Source organism: Castor canadensis, chromosome 4 (assembly GCF_047511655.1).
Source record: "Castor canadensis chromosome 4, mCasCan1.hap1v2, whole genome shotgun sequence".
Lineage (NCBI taxonomy): Eukaryota > Metazoa > Chordata > Mammalia > Rodentia > Castoridae > Castor > Castor canadensis.
The window spans coordinates 149,484,096-149,498,355 of NC_133389.1; the positions used below are offsets into that span (position 1 = coordinate 149,484,096).

Here is a 14,260-nt window from a genome sequence, read left to right on the forward strand (position 1 = left end):
AGTAAAATGGATAAATTCATCCTTTACTTTTACCTACCCACCATAAATTATCCTGTGGCCCTTAGGTGGGGGAAGTGAGCTGTCAGTGAAGCTATGAACACGTATAATAAAGCATGATAGATGATGTCATAGTCACAGCAAATATGCACTAGAAGGGTCCTCAAACATCGAGGACACAAAAACCACCCCAAGTCCCCTCAAGACTGGTTGTGCTTTTCTGAATTAGAGAGAGCAACTGAACTTTTACAATGTCAACATATCTGCAAAGGTGAAATATCACAAATATATATCACTACAGGGCAGTGGTCTAAATAGCATGCTATTCATTATGTTACAGAAGTGTATTTTCAGAACTAAACACAATTCCCTATTACTTCTACTACTGTTGCTACTGTTATTATTACAGTACTGTAGCTAGTAGATATTAAGATGTTACTGTGTGCCATTATTATCTTCTTTAGTTCTTGCAGCTACCCAGAGACTTAGATACTTTTATTGCCAATTTTCAGATGTAGAGACTGAATCTTGATGAAGTTAAGTCATTTGCTCATGCTCACCCAGCTAGCAAGTTGAAGACAGTCTTGAACACAACTCTACCAAACTGTATGGCCCTTGCTTTAACCACTGCTCCAGAACTGTCTCCAAATAAACACATCAAAATTCCATTTCTGACCAAGGAAATTGCTACTGATGCTATGACAGTCACTCCAATTTGTTCATCAGCAGTCAAACTTTAAGTGCCATTTAACTGCTTTTAAATTTCCATTCTAAAGGGTTTGGGCCTTCAGAGGGATCACTGATGAAATCTACAAACTTGATATATTATGCTAATATTTTTATTATTGTTATCATATTATTGTTATACTGGCAGCACACTGTGACATTTACAAAAGTTCTTACAATATAATAGTTGAACATGTAGTTCTAATACCATCTTAGTTTTTAAGGAGCCAATTTGGATCTCATATCACAACTATTAACAATCTTACCTTTGTGTATATATATATATATCTAGCATACATCCCAAACAACCAACAACTTGTGGACCTAAGAAACTGCAACTAGGCTTTAAAAATGAAAAGGTCGATTTACCTTTAATCTTCTTATATTTTTTATACCATCTCCCAAACTCCTGGCACTTGGTTGCTGACACATTGGCATAGTATGTGCTATTTACAATGGATGAAATCATACTCTGAAAAGAAGAAAAAAAATAATTATTCTTCAAATATATGAATACTCCTTTTTAGGCACAAGAAGGGGTGCGATATGGTCCACAACAATTTTTTTCAAAAGATGAAGATCTTTTAAACTTGAAGTCTTCATTTTCCTGCAAACTAAACTATTTAACATCAAATACAATGACCTGGCTTTACTTTCCCTTAAGTTTATACTTGTACAATGACAATGCTTTCTCCAAAACGCCAGGCCTGGAGCAATGTCAAGGAGGGAGAGGGCAGGACATGCAGATTAAATGCAAAGAGGAAGAACAGTTGTGATTTAGGAACCAGAGCAAAAGGTGAGATCAGATGCTCCAGCATCCCTAATCCAAATAATGCCTTTCAGATGTTTCTGTTCTGCTTCCAACTGCAACAAGCTTACATAGCCAAGAATCTGAGAACATCCGTGCTACACACTGCAGAACAACGTTTAGGGAAATAAGTTAAATTAATATAATTTATAGAAACGTGTGATTAGCACTTGTGTGAAAATTCACCAAATGAAAAAATTAACAGTGCTATTTTAGAGCAGGGGAAACTAAACCTAACACTTATACTGTTTCAACCAAAAATGAATCAAAGCTAAACTTCCCGAGTGCTTACGTACTTGATTCTTCCTTGCTCTTCATCCTCCCTTCCTCTCCCCCCAACTCAGGGGTTGAGCTGAGATGATTTGTTGAGATTGGGGTTAAATGGAAAACAAAGGGGAGCATGATCTGACTTAGCAATGAAACACTAAAATTATAATTACACACCTTGAATTAAATGTCCTACAGAGATAGGATGGATGTCAATATGGCAAGTCTGGGTCAACATTGATGGCAGATGTCAAGTTATCTGTGATATTACATATGAACATTTTATAGAGAGATTCTACTTCTGCAAATTTTGTCTAAAACTAATGGGCATGAACAACTCAAGAGATCCAAATGACCTGTGTACGGTTTTATATCTAGCCTTGAAATCTCATCTGTCTCAAAAAAAAAATGTTATCCCCAGACATGTACCAGTTCAGAGAAATCTTAGAACTTCTAATGACATTTCTACAAAGTAGTACAGATAAAAAGGATAACAATAAATCAAGTCAAAGGCAAGTTATTTACCAGGAGGTTCAAATGCCAGCAGACAGTCCTTCATAGACTCCTATTTAAAACATCAGACTTGCTATCTTTTTTAGTCACTATGTGGTACCTGTGGAGGAGGTTCCTAATTCAATTCACAGCAACCTCTTTAGCCATTTCTACACAGTGGATGGCTAGTCTCCCCCAGTTGCTGGTCTCTAAATGATAATTCTTTTCTCTAAAGGGGGATAATAAGGAGAATTCTTTGAATCCCAGCACCTGTATGCAGCACTGGGAACTCAAAGAGCCACTATCACCTGAGGGGGTCTCATAAAATTTATAGCACCTGCCTGCTGCATTAGAGAATCAATCAAATCCTAATCACATGGAGGCAGGTCCGCTTGGTATGTTATTAACCAAGCAAAGCTGTTTCTTGGTTGAGTGAGCTAGCTCCCTCTCTGGGCTGAGTTTTCTCTCTGTTCCTAGACTGTGGGACCCTTGAGGACAGAGAATATCTGCTTTCATTTCTTTTTTTCTACCTCGTGTCTCACATATTTCTGATGTGGGATATCTGAGTCACAGAAATTTAACACATGAAAAGGGACAGAGATGAAATTTTAAAATGCCAAGTGGAAATGTCATAATAATAAAAACTTTAACATGAAAGCAACCTAATAATAGCTGCCCCTGCCACACTGGTGTATGTGAATAACCACAAACATGCTTGTCGTCTTATCCCATTTGTATAAATGTTCTCTGAAGAAGCATAGGACATTCAGCAATGGCAGGAGTAAGAGATAAACTTTCCATTATAAGACAGTCTAGAAAGCAGACTAAAATGAAAGTGCCTATGTACTGCCTGGGCCTGTTACTCAACTCTTTCTGCCCCCTAACGTGAGGCTAGCGCCCATTCACTCTGCCCCAGATAATTCATATTTCCCTCACTCTTGAGCCTCCCTATTTATCCCTGCTCCATCTACACAAGGCTACTGTTAATCTGTGTTGCAAGAAAATGAAAGTACAGGCTCTCCTGGCTCCATCACCAGGGCCTATATTTCATAGCACTCATTTAAAAAAAAAGTTGGAGACTCAGCCCAAATCAGACCTATTTTCTTTCCTACATTACTATAAATGATTTTCTATCCCTACTGATTACAGAATAAAGAATAAAAAGTATTAAGTTACGAACCAAGCAAAGGAATTAGGTAGCAAATAAAGACCATTTCCTAGAGAATGAGAATTTTTAATTACCAAAAGATTTCTTTGACTTTGTGGCACAATTTATTCGTATAAATTCCTGCAGGTTTTTACCCAAAATTGTTTTGCTAATAAGAATTATTATAATCCATCACAAAGAAATTTAAAACAGAAGAGGTACATCTCAAGAATATTTTAGAAAAAAGTCATGTTATATTGGGTTATCCCAATTTCAAACACAAACATTCTCTAACACTATATTAGGCTGCTATATTCTCCTAGTTTGAGTCTGAATCACTAGGCCTCACTAAAATACCCTGGACAAATAGTGCAAGGTTATCTTAATGTTAGTGCTGGTTACTTTTTTAAATCAAATTTTAATTAGTTATATGCAAAGTTGAAAGGACCAACACAGGGCCATGCAACTTTTACTCTGTAAGAAACAACGTTCTCTCAATTAGTCTTTTTTTTTCTCTCTCTCTCTGCTTGGTATCAAACTCAGAACTCCTGTAAGCTGGGAAAATGCTCTACCACTCACCTATATTCCCAGCCCGATAAATCGCGTCTTAAACCTGATGAGATACAGTTAGTGCAGAATGGGATGAGTAAAGATTAAATCTTTCCCATCTACCACCCTGCCAAAAGATATCTAATTCCATTTACTGCATTTTAAAATATGTGTAATTTTGCAGTTCATCTGACCTTTTGTTTTACAATCATTCTAGAACAACCACACTCACGAACTTTAAAGATAACCATATCTTTTTGATAAATGAACAACCCAGAGTTGTTCTGCTTTTTCAACTTTTCAACCCAGAATACAACCAGCTCATGAATACCCATGTTAGTATGAAGTAATACTGATACTAATCATCCAGAAAACATGCATATCACTATTTTTAACCCTTAATAGAACTATGTTTTACTGGAGTTGATATTAAAATGATTTTGCATTTACTGAGCCCACATGGTCGTGGACTGTGAAAAAGAGAGGATGTGTGCGCACTTAGGATGAACAGCTGAGGCAGCCCCAATCCAGCTACTTATAGCCTTAACTACTGCATAGACTGCAGCTGTAGACAAAGCTACTTTTTGAAGAATATTGTGTTAAGATAAATAAGAAGACAAAATGTTTTTCTAATACAGACACTTTTCAGAAATTTCAGAATTGTGTAATTAATGGCAAATTTTTAAATATAAAGATTTTGGATAAAGAATAAATTTGAAACATCCTTATTTGTACTCATTTGCCCCTTATATTTGAAAGTAATTTTTTTAAGTAAGGTATTTGAGGAGTCAAACTGTGTCAGAATTTTCATTATTCTAAAGTAAAGTAGCTGGTTTGAATTTGTTCTAAGTCAAACTATATGACAATAATATATTTTTATTGGTGGAGTCATTCATCACATAATGACGCTTTGGTCAATGATGGACCACATATGACAGTGATCCCACAAGATTATAATGAAGCTAAAAAGTCCCTACTGCCTAGTGACAGAGCAGTGCAACACAATGCATTGTTCATGTGCTTGTGGTGATGCTGGTGTAAACAAACCTACTTCACTGCCAGCCATATAAAAGTTGAGCACATAAATTATGAACAGTATTCAATACTTGATAAGGATCATAAATGACTGTGACTGGTTTATGTGTTTACTAGACGATACTTCCTATACTTATTTTAGAGTGTACTCCTCCTAGTTATAAAATGAAAAAGTCTACTGAAAAACAGTATGGGGCTTACACTAAACACAGCCTCATGAACCTCATGTTTACGGCATATCTTGATTGCCTCAAGAGGCCACACTGAGTGACTGACCTACACCACCCAAGAGTCCACAGCATACTCTATGATGTTTGAACAATGATGAAATCACCTCAGCACTCATTTCTCAGAATGAATCTCCATCGTCAAGTGATACCTGTCTGGATTGCCTTGTCCAGAGATACATTTTCTTTCAGGTGGCTAAGTCCTGAACTCACTCACTTTTAATTAGCCCAGAGAATAACTATTACATATGCTCACAGTGTGGTTTTATTTTCAAACTGAGGGCTTAGAAGCTCAGAATGAGAAAGCATCTTGTCCAAAGTCAAATAGCACTGAGGAAACACGGTGCTGGACTGCACGCTTTCATGGTGTCTTAGGAAAGGAAGCTAATTAATGGAAGGAAGGAAATGTTTACCACCATCCCTACCAGGTAACAGCTCAATCACTGATGCTGCACTCGATCTTCAGACAAAACAAGAACAAGGTGACAAAAAAATATATATAAAACAAAGGTAGTGACCTCAGGTCCCTCAATGAGTCAATTAAGGAGACTAGATCAGAGTAAACTAAGGAACCTCAGGCAATTTAAAACTTAAAAGGAAAAAGAAAAATACTAAGCACAGGTTAAGATGATTTACACAATATACTTGGAAAGGCAGAGGTCTGAGCATCCCTTTTTCCTACAAAAAGGAAGAAAGATAAAATAACTGAGTTAACCTTCACCACAGTCCTGTTGGCATAGTGGAATTTCTGAGTTTGAATAGCAGTGTGATACTAAGAGAAGCCAAGCTGCACAGACATAATTGATCTGCTATGAAAGAGAACATTCCAAAACCAGAGTGAATGACTGCATGTTCTGTTGTGAGGATACCCTGAAGGGTTGGAAGGGGTGGCATCTCTGGCCTCCCTTTGCACTCTGAGGGGAGAGAACACAGAACAGGCAATGAGTGATATGTACATTCTTTGCTCCTTTTCAGTTTTTTTCAAATTGCTTTGCAATATGCTAAGTAACATATTAAACATGAGATTATAATGATATATCATGATATATATGTATATATATATATTACACACACAGAAGAGACTTTCAGAGGAATTACTTTGTCATGCAAAGTTCATTGAATGTCATTTGACATCCTTCTATCTTTTTCTATCCCTGTTTTTGAGCTATCCTGAAAACTTTGCCATTCTAACTGAAAGACACACTTCCCCTGGACTTTGGAGTAGTCTCTTTAAGACTATTTGGGAACTCTTTCCCTAAGTTGCTGCTGATCTCTGGTCAAATCTTTTCTTATAATCTTGCCCTGGTTAGGAATTACTTTTAAACTATCGCTTGTGAGCCTCCTTCAAAATGCATTCATGAGACTGGGCCACAAACTTAAATAAACTCACATGAAAACAACTAAAATGGGCATTTGACAACTGCTTAACACAAGACAGCATGCAGCCCCACTATGGATGTGAACCACACATTAAGTGAAATGGACAGTTAGCAACTGGTTAACAAGTCACTGGTCCAAGCGGCTGGCCAGCTACGCGTCTATAGATGAGCTCATGCTCAGTCTGTATTTTTCTACTGACCAAACTGACTTGACTCTACTGACCAACTATTTGGGCATATCATACATATAAGTTAGGTCCTTTAATGACACCAAATAGGTCAGTCATGCTTTGGATGACAGAAATAATTATCCTATTGTCCATTTCTACAGACAGAGTACATAAATTCATTATTACAGTCACACTGGAAATCTAGTGACATCTTCAAGCTCAACAACTTTAGTAATTTCTTCATTTTTCTCCAAATATTTGGCAACAGACCAAGTGTGGTGGCACACATCTATAATCCCAGCTACTCAAGAGATGGAGACAAAGGGATCTCAGTTAGTATGGGAAATTATTAGCAAGACCCTGTCTCAAAATAAGCCAGCTGTGGTGGCACATGCCTGTGGTCCTACTCAGGAGGCAGAGGTAGGAGAATCCTGGTTGGAGACCTAGCACACCATGAGACCCTATCTGAAAAACAAACTAAAAGCAAAAGGGCTGAGTGTGGTAGCTCAGGCCTATAATCCTAGCTGGTACGGAAGTAAAGATTAGGAGGATAGTAGTTTGAGGCCAGCCTGGGCAAACAGTCAGCAAGACCCCATCTCAATCAATAAAAAGCTGGGCAGAGTAGTACTCATTTGTCATCCCAGCTAAATGGAAAGTATAAATAGGAGGATCACAGTCCAGGCATAAACGCAAGACACTATTAGAAGAATTGTTACAGTAAAAACGGCTGTCAGCATGGCTCAGCAGCAGAGTACATGCCTAGCAAGAGCAGAGCCCTGAGTTCAAACCCCAGAAAAAGAAAGAAAAAGGACTGGAGGCATCACTCAAGTGGTAGAATGCTAGGCAAGCAAGTGCTGGACCATAGGTTCAAATCCCAATACCCCAGAAAAGTACTATAAATAAATAACTGAGTAAAGTGAGCAACAAGGCCTCAGAGACAGAGCTGCTTTAAAATCACCTATCTGCTAAGTGAAATCAGATAGCACAAATCCACAGTCTATGAGTCTACTTATGTGAGATATCCAATGACTGAACTCAGAAAGAGAAAAGACAAGTGACCGGGGGCAGTGGGAAAGGAAACTGGAGAAGTATTACTTAGTGGCTGTAGACCCTTCATTTGACATGATGAGGAAGTTTTGGAAATGCACAACACTAGGTATAATTAATGCTACTCACTTGTAGACTTTAACAGGTTAAAATAGTAAACCTTATTATGTATATTTTACTACAAATTTTTTAACTTGTCTAGAGGCACAGAGAACATATGTGAGGTGTAGGGGCATACTGGCAGTATATGCCTTTGCAAGTTATTTGTTCTTTAATTACAATTTTTAGTTAACAAGGCTGCCTCTGTATATTTGCCCATCATAAGAGCCTAGAAGGTGAACTTAGCAGGTACTTTGCTTGCTTAAATGGATCAAAATCCTGAGGCCTGAGGTTTTGCAGTCAAAAGTAGACCTAAGGTTAACTTTTCCTTGTTAACCTAAATAAGCCATAGGAAGCAGTCATAATCATGCTTTCAAAATGGAAGAGTGAGAGAACACCACTTAATAAAGAAGACCTATGCCTAAGTACAATAAATTAGGCTGATTTGGGAGGGGGTAGCCTGTGTGACTGAAGGAATAGATCAAACTTGGTGACTCACAGAGCCATCAGGGAACAGGGAAGAGGCTATCAGCACTTAAACATGCTTTGAAAGGTGAAATCAAAAATAAACACAGAGACACACAAAGACAACCTATACTTTCCAAGCATCTGGCCAGACGAAATGGCTAGATCATGACTTCCCCTTCAATATACAGGCTACAATTGTTGCCTTTTTATGGACTTCTCTGCTCTTTTTTTCTGCCTTCAAGGCTGCGCTTTTGAATTATAGACCACTGGGATGTTCAAGAAAATATGCACTATCCACTGAATTGCTCCTTTATGCAATTGCCAAACTCAAGTGAGGAAATACCTAATAAGGTTTGGCTTTGGCTCCTTCCTTTGATCCCCTCAGTCTCTTATTTTCAAGGCTTGTTTTAGTTTATGATCAGTACACTAAAAGTGGATTACTTTTTTCTCATGATGCATTTTCCACTAAAAAACATCTAAAAGTGTATATGAAGTAAAGATCGCCTCTTTCCATCAGACAGGAAAAAGGCTCGGTCAATCAGGCAAAGATGGGTTCAGCATGAATGCCCATTCCACTGACTGAGTAAAGCAAAAATCAGGAGCATTAACTTTGGAAGGGGTGGTCTGGAGCAGGGTCTCAACCTGTCACTGAACCAGCTGAGTGCGCTTAGGCAGGAAATTTAAGTGATTCTCCCAACTTCCTGATCTATAAAAAGTTGGAATAGGTCCCTACCTCCAATGACATAAATGAGAAGTTGATGATTATGCATATAAAATATTTTCATAAACTCCCATTAATTCAAAGATGTATGAAGAACTCTTATTAAAGTGATAACTTCTGCTCTAAAACCCAAAGCAATAATAATAAAACCCAAAACACCAAAATTTCCATGTTTTTTCCACAGCAAATCCAGCTATATAAATAAAAGACAGAGAAGGCAGCTGTCCAAGCAGACATGCCATTCACCTAGACAGTCCACCAATGGCTTTCTTCCCAGACCCCTGCCTGGAGATACTGACCTGGGAGAGAGGGCATTCTTTGGCTAATGTGCTCTGGTTCATCTCTTTGAGCAGTTCCTTTAAGGCATTGCGGACTGTGGCATGGTTCCACTGCTCCGCAGGCAAGTCTTCCAATTTTGAACAACTGCAAAACAGAGTAAGAACCTTGATGGACACCCTGATGTGGAGGACATGAATGTGGTGGTCACTCCTGGTCCAGAGCCAGCATTAGGAGGGCTGCTGAGGAATAGGATCTAAGGTGGGTCCTTGGTGAGGGGAGGAAGGGAAAGGAAGCAAAATTTCTTCTCCAGGACCTTTAAGTTAGCTATCACATCAGCCTAAGGAAAATCATTACTTTGGGTATGAAGAAATACTATTTTTAAAAATAGAATTTTTCCAAAGTGCTGATAAAAATGGCACAGCAGTCAGATAAATTTCCCCAAAACAAACCCAGTTACTGGGCATTCCTAAGGTTAAATGTCAGAGAATGTTCCATCCAATCTGAAGTTTGAAGGTCCACCTGTCACCTTCACAGAAAAAAATTAGAAATGTTGTTACTTTCCAGTCAAACAAATAACTTTTAAGATAAGATCCTTGAGTATTCCTATGGGCATGTTGGATCCCTGTTGAATTATGAACTCTCCAAAAGGAGAAAATTCAAATACCTTTACAGTGAAGAACAATCCTTAAATTACAACTAGAGGTACTTTACAAGAAAAGACTACAAAGGGCTCCTGGATTCCTTAGAGGCATAACTTGTTTATGGCTGGCCTATCATGGATAGTCTATCAGGAAGGACAGCCTATCAGGAAGGAGAGGGGGAGGGACCATTCCCAGAATTTCTGCAGGCCACAGTATAATTTCATTGAGGTGGCCACCAGAAAGGGAAGAAAAAGATCTCCTGTGCCAGCACCTTCTTGGTAAGCCCACTGAAGAACCAAACTCACCCCTCACAACACCAACCTGGAAAAAGGGTTTAATGTCTCCAATGCTATGTGCTAAACTTTGAACCAAGCCCAAGGACCCACTGAATGAGGGGTTGTGGAAAGCTCCCCTTCAAGTTCCCTGGAGATTTTTAATGATTTATCAAGCTTCTCCTGGGTTACCACTTCACTGCTTCTGAAAACAAAACATAAAACAGTTGGAATGTGAACTATAAAGATGCCTAGTGGAGTGTCCCTTTCTGTCTCTCTCTCTCTCTTTTTCACTTCATCTAATGCCTAGAAATCAATGAAGATAGGACATGCTGATCTCTGTAGTGAATCTATGACCACTGGAGCAGTTCCTAGAGGAGGAAAAGGCAGATGTTCAGAAACACCCACCTTTGTAACTGGATTTTCAACGTCACCACATGATAGACATCTTGCAGCATGTCGGCCACTGTTGCATCGGGTGCATCCGTCACATAGCTAAGGGGAAGAGGGTTCCACCTCCCCAGCTTGATTATTCCTGCACAGGAAAGAAAAACATAATAAACACATATCTGCTATTTATTAAGCCTTCCCATTGTTTGTCCAACGTTAAGAAGGTCATTCAATAGTCAACATCCAAGGCCCACTCTGATATTTTACAACCCAGTGCAATAAGCTATTCCTTTCTGGCTGACAATCGAGTTAGTTAACTACACAGGAAGATGGGAGTGAAAAGGATGAGGTTTAATCATGGACAATCAGTTCTTTTATGTTTTTCCTGTTTCTTAAATTACTTAGAAAACCATACGGATACTTCCTTCCCCCAAAGTCTTGCTTCACAGTCTAACTTAAGACTGATACTAAATATACAGGACTGCTGATTTCATAGACCCAAAAAAAAAAAAAAAGCAAGCTTTAAGTAAACACAACATTTGTTTTTGAATTGAACAGGAAAATTGCTGTGTGTAGGCTCACCATGCAGTCACATTCTGACTGTGGTGTGATTCCCAGGGCACACAGCATTTGTAGCTGATGAAGCAGAGTTCACCTCCAGATCCCTGTTCCAGCAGACAGAGGACTTATCTTCCTCTGCCCAAAGAATTAGCACAGCAACTGACCTCAGATCAGAAATAACAAAGATACCTTCAACTTCCTTCCTTTTTTTTAATACCTGGTTACTTTTTAGATTAGTAATAGTACCCTTTCCCTGTGGGTTTCCTACCCACCTGGTAAACAGTCAGGACAATGGGAAAAGAGTAAAAAACCCCAGTCAAACATGGGTTCCATAGAGCAGTAATTTTAGAAATCTCCTTCTTATAGGAAGATTCATGGGGTGGCTTCAGCAACATATGGTGAAATGCTAACTTATTCATAGGATGGGCCCATATTGTCTGGTGTTCAGGGCATACAGAAAATTGATGAAGAAAACTAGAGAAACTCATTTCTCAAATGACACAGGGTAACAAAAATTTTATTTCTCTGCGATGAAAATCCATGGTCCCCAGGATGTCAGAAATTGTCATATATATATATATATATATATATATATGTTATGTTTTAGAGATAAAGGAAAAATCAGCATTTTTATGTTTACTTTTGACAACATGGATGAGTCCAACTACATTGTTCTTTAAGAAAGTATTTTTCATTACCAAAGAAAGAGAGAACACCTGTATACCCAAAGGTACTTTCAAGTGCTTCACGAAATGATGTTTTATGGCTATGGGGCAAAATTCCAACAATAGGACACCTAAAAAACTAGCTAGCATTTGTTGCCCTTAACGCAGAGAAACTAAAGCAGATACCTTAAAGCAACTGAGGCCAATAGGAAAAGGGGAACAGGTACTAGAGAAAAGGTTAGATCAAAAAGAATTAACCTAGAAGGTAACACCCACGCACAGGAAATTAATGTGAGTCAATGCCCTGTATAGCTATCCTTATCTCAACCAGCAAAAACCCTTGTTCCTTCCTATTATTGCTTATACTCTCTCTACAACAAAATTAGAAATAAGGGCAAAATAGTTTCTGCTGGGTATTGAGGGGGGGAGAGGGAGGGGGTGGAGTGGGTGGTAAGGGAGGGGGTGGGGGCAGGGGAGAGAAATGAACCAAGCCTTGTATGCACATATGAATAATAATTAAAAAAAAGAAAAAAAGAAAACCACTTTTCCCAGCAAAAAAAAAAAAAAAATTCCAACAATAGGAAATAAACTTTCTGGTCAGGGCGTGTCCTGTCCAAGATGAGACAAATGAATGCGCAATGCTTGACATAATGCTTGAAAACAGGGAATAAACAGAACAAAAATATTAAAATGATGCACTGTTTCAGTATTAAGATTGAACAATCTGGTGCTGAATATGCTGCAGTATAAATAGTGCCTGGACTCAGATCCAATAAAGTAACACAGCTCCCATTCATAGTACCGTATGTCTCCAGTTCTGGCTCCCTAAGTCATATTTCACTTGCCAAGAAAAGCTGTTTTCTTGTGGGGATAGTTTCCTTAACATTCTCCCTCATGACAATGAAAAGTGCACAGCACACAGCATGTAGTAGTCATGAAGTGAACATCCAGGCCGCTGGACAGCCACCCTGGAGAGGGGAGAGCCTGCTTCTTTGCTCTATTACCACTCCCAGCATTTGCAGATACCACAAAGATGCCATGTAAAGGTCTGACATACTTCCTTTAAAAAATCATTCTACAATTTTAACTTCCTTTCAAAAATTATTATCACTATTGTCCATAAATTGAGTGTGAGGTGAACAAATTCTAAGGGCATGATTTCTTTGTTATAAGAATGGATGGGAGAGGTGACCTTGGCAATTGCATGTGTGACAGACAAATGGAAGAAACAGATTTTGTGGGTCATTTTGGTTACTAAGAATATGAAGGTAATTTGAAGAAAATGAACCCTACAAACTTCCATGTGTGACTCTGCAGGATATTCATCCATGTTGTGTGTGTATGTCTGTAGTTCATTCCTTTTAATTGTTGAGAAGCACTCCACAATCAAGTCAGACACAACAAAATATAGTTGCATGATTTCATTCACATATATAGTCCAAGAGCAGGCAAGACTAATTTACAGGGATGGAAGTCAGAGGAAAGGGAGAAGAAATGAACTAGAAAGGGGGATACAGGGATTTTTTTTGTTTTGGCTAGTGGTTCCACAGGTATAAAAACTATCCAAATTCATCAAAACAAGCACTTAATATGAACACATTTTATTGCACATAAATTATACTCATTTTTTTAAAAAGTGGAAGGGGAAGAATCTGTGCAGGAAATAATAGACAAATCACTCTAGAGGAGACAGTCATCTCCCATTTAGGTAAATTCTCTCCCCACCTTGATGAGCCAGAAGGAGACTTGTCTGGGTTGTAATTAGACACACACAGGTGTTTCCACAACACTTAATAACTCCACATAGAGCAGCTGCTCCAGGTTGCTTTCTACATCTTGGAAGAGAGCTGTTGACGCATGCTATTTTCTCAGGCAAGGGGAGGTAGTACATGCTTTTCCTTTTTTGCACTTACAGTGATTAACCTACACTGTTCTAGAAGTTATGTTCTATGCTCAACTATCTATCCAGGTTTGCAAGTGTATGATCTGCTAGGAGAGCTGTTTGGAAGGCTGCTCTCCTCCAGCCAGCTTGGGGCGAGGGGGGAATAGGAAGGAGTGTTCTTGAGTAGTTCTTTTAATAAGCCTTTTCTCCAAGCAGGGTATCTGTCTAATGTATTAATCATCTTTGAAATACATCCCTGATAACAGTCCTCCTTCCCTGACTAAAAAAAATAAAAAGATTACTTAGAATAGTAGTCAAATGTTAATTTAGGAAGTCAAACTGGAAAGCAATATACCATAGTGACTATGAATAAGAAATGCAGACTTCCAAATGAAATCACCTCTGATCAATTCCTAGCTCCCCTATCTTCTATGTGAT

The 14,260-nt window shown here is 38.5% G+C and overlaps 1 protein-coding gene across 4 annotated transcripts in view; it reads right to left on the bottom strand.

Annotated features, from left to right (window-relative positions):
* The window catches only part of Satb2 (SATB homeobox 2), a 179,035-nt gene that overhangs the window by 86,127 nt on the left and 78,648 nt on the right, over positions 1-14,260 (bottom strand). For all 4 annotated transcript variants that reach the window (XM_074071340.1, XM_074071342.1, XM_074071341.1 and 1 more), the window contains 3 exons: positions 10,733-10,859; positions 9,432-9,555; positions 1,093-1,195 (listed from right to left, as the gene is read on the bottom strand). In XM_074071340.1, the coding sequence (XP_073927441.1) occupies positions 1,093-1,195; positions 9,432-9,555; positions 10,733-10,859 (354 nt within the window). The remainder of the gene's footprint in view (positions 1-1,092; positions 1,196-9,431; positions 9,556-10,732; positions 10,860-14,260) is intronic.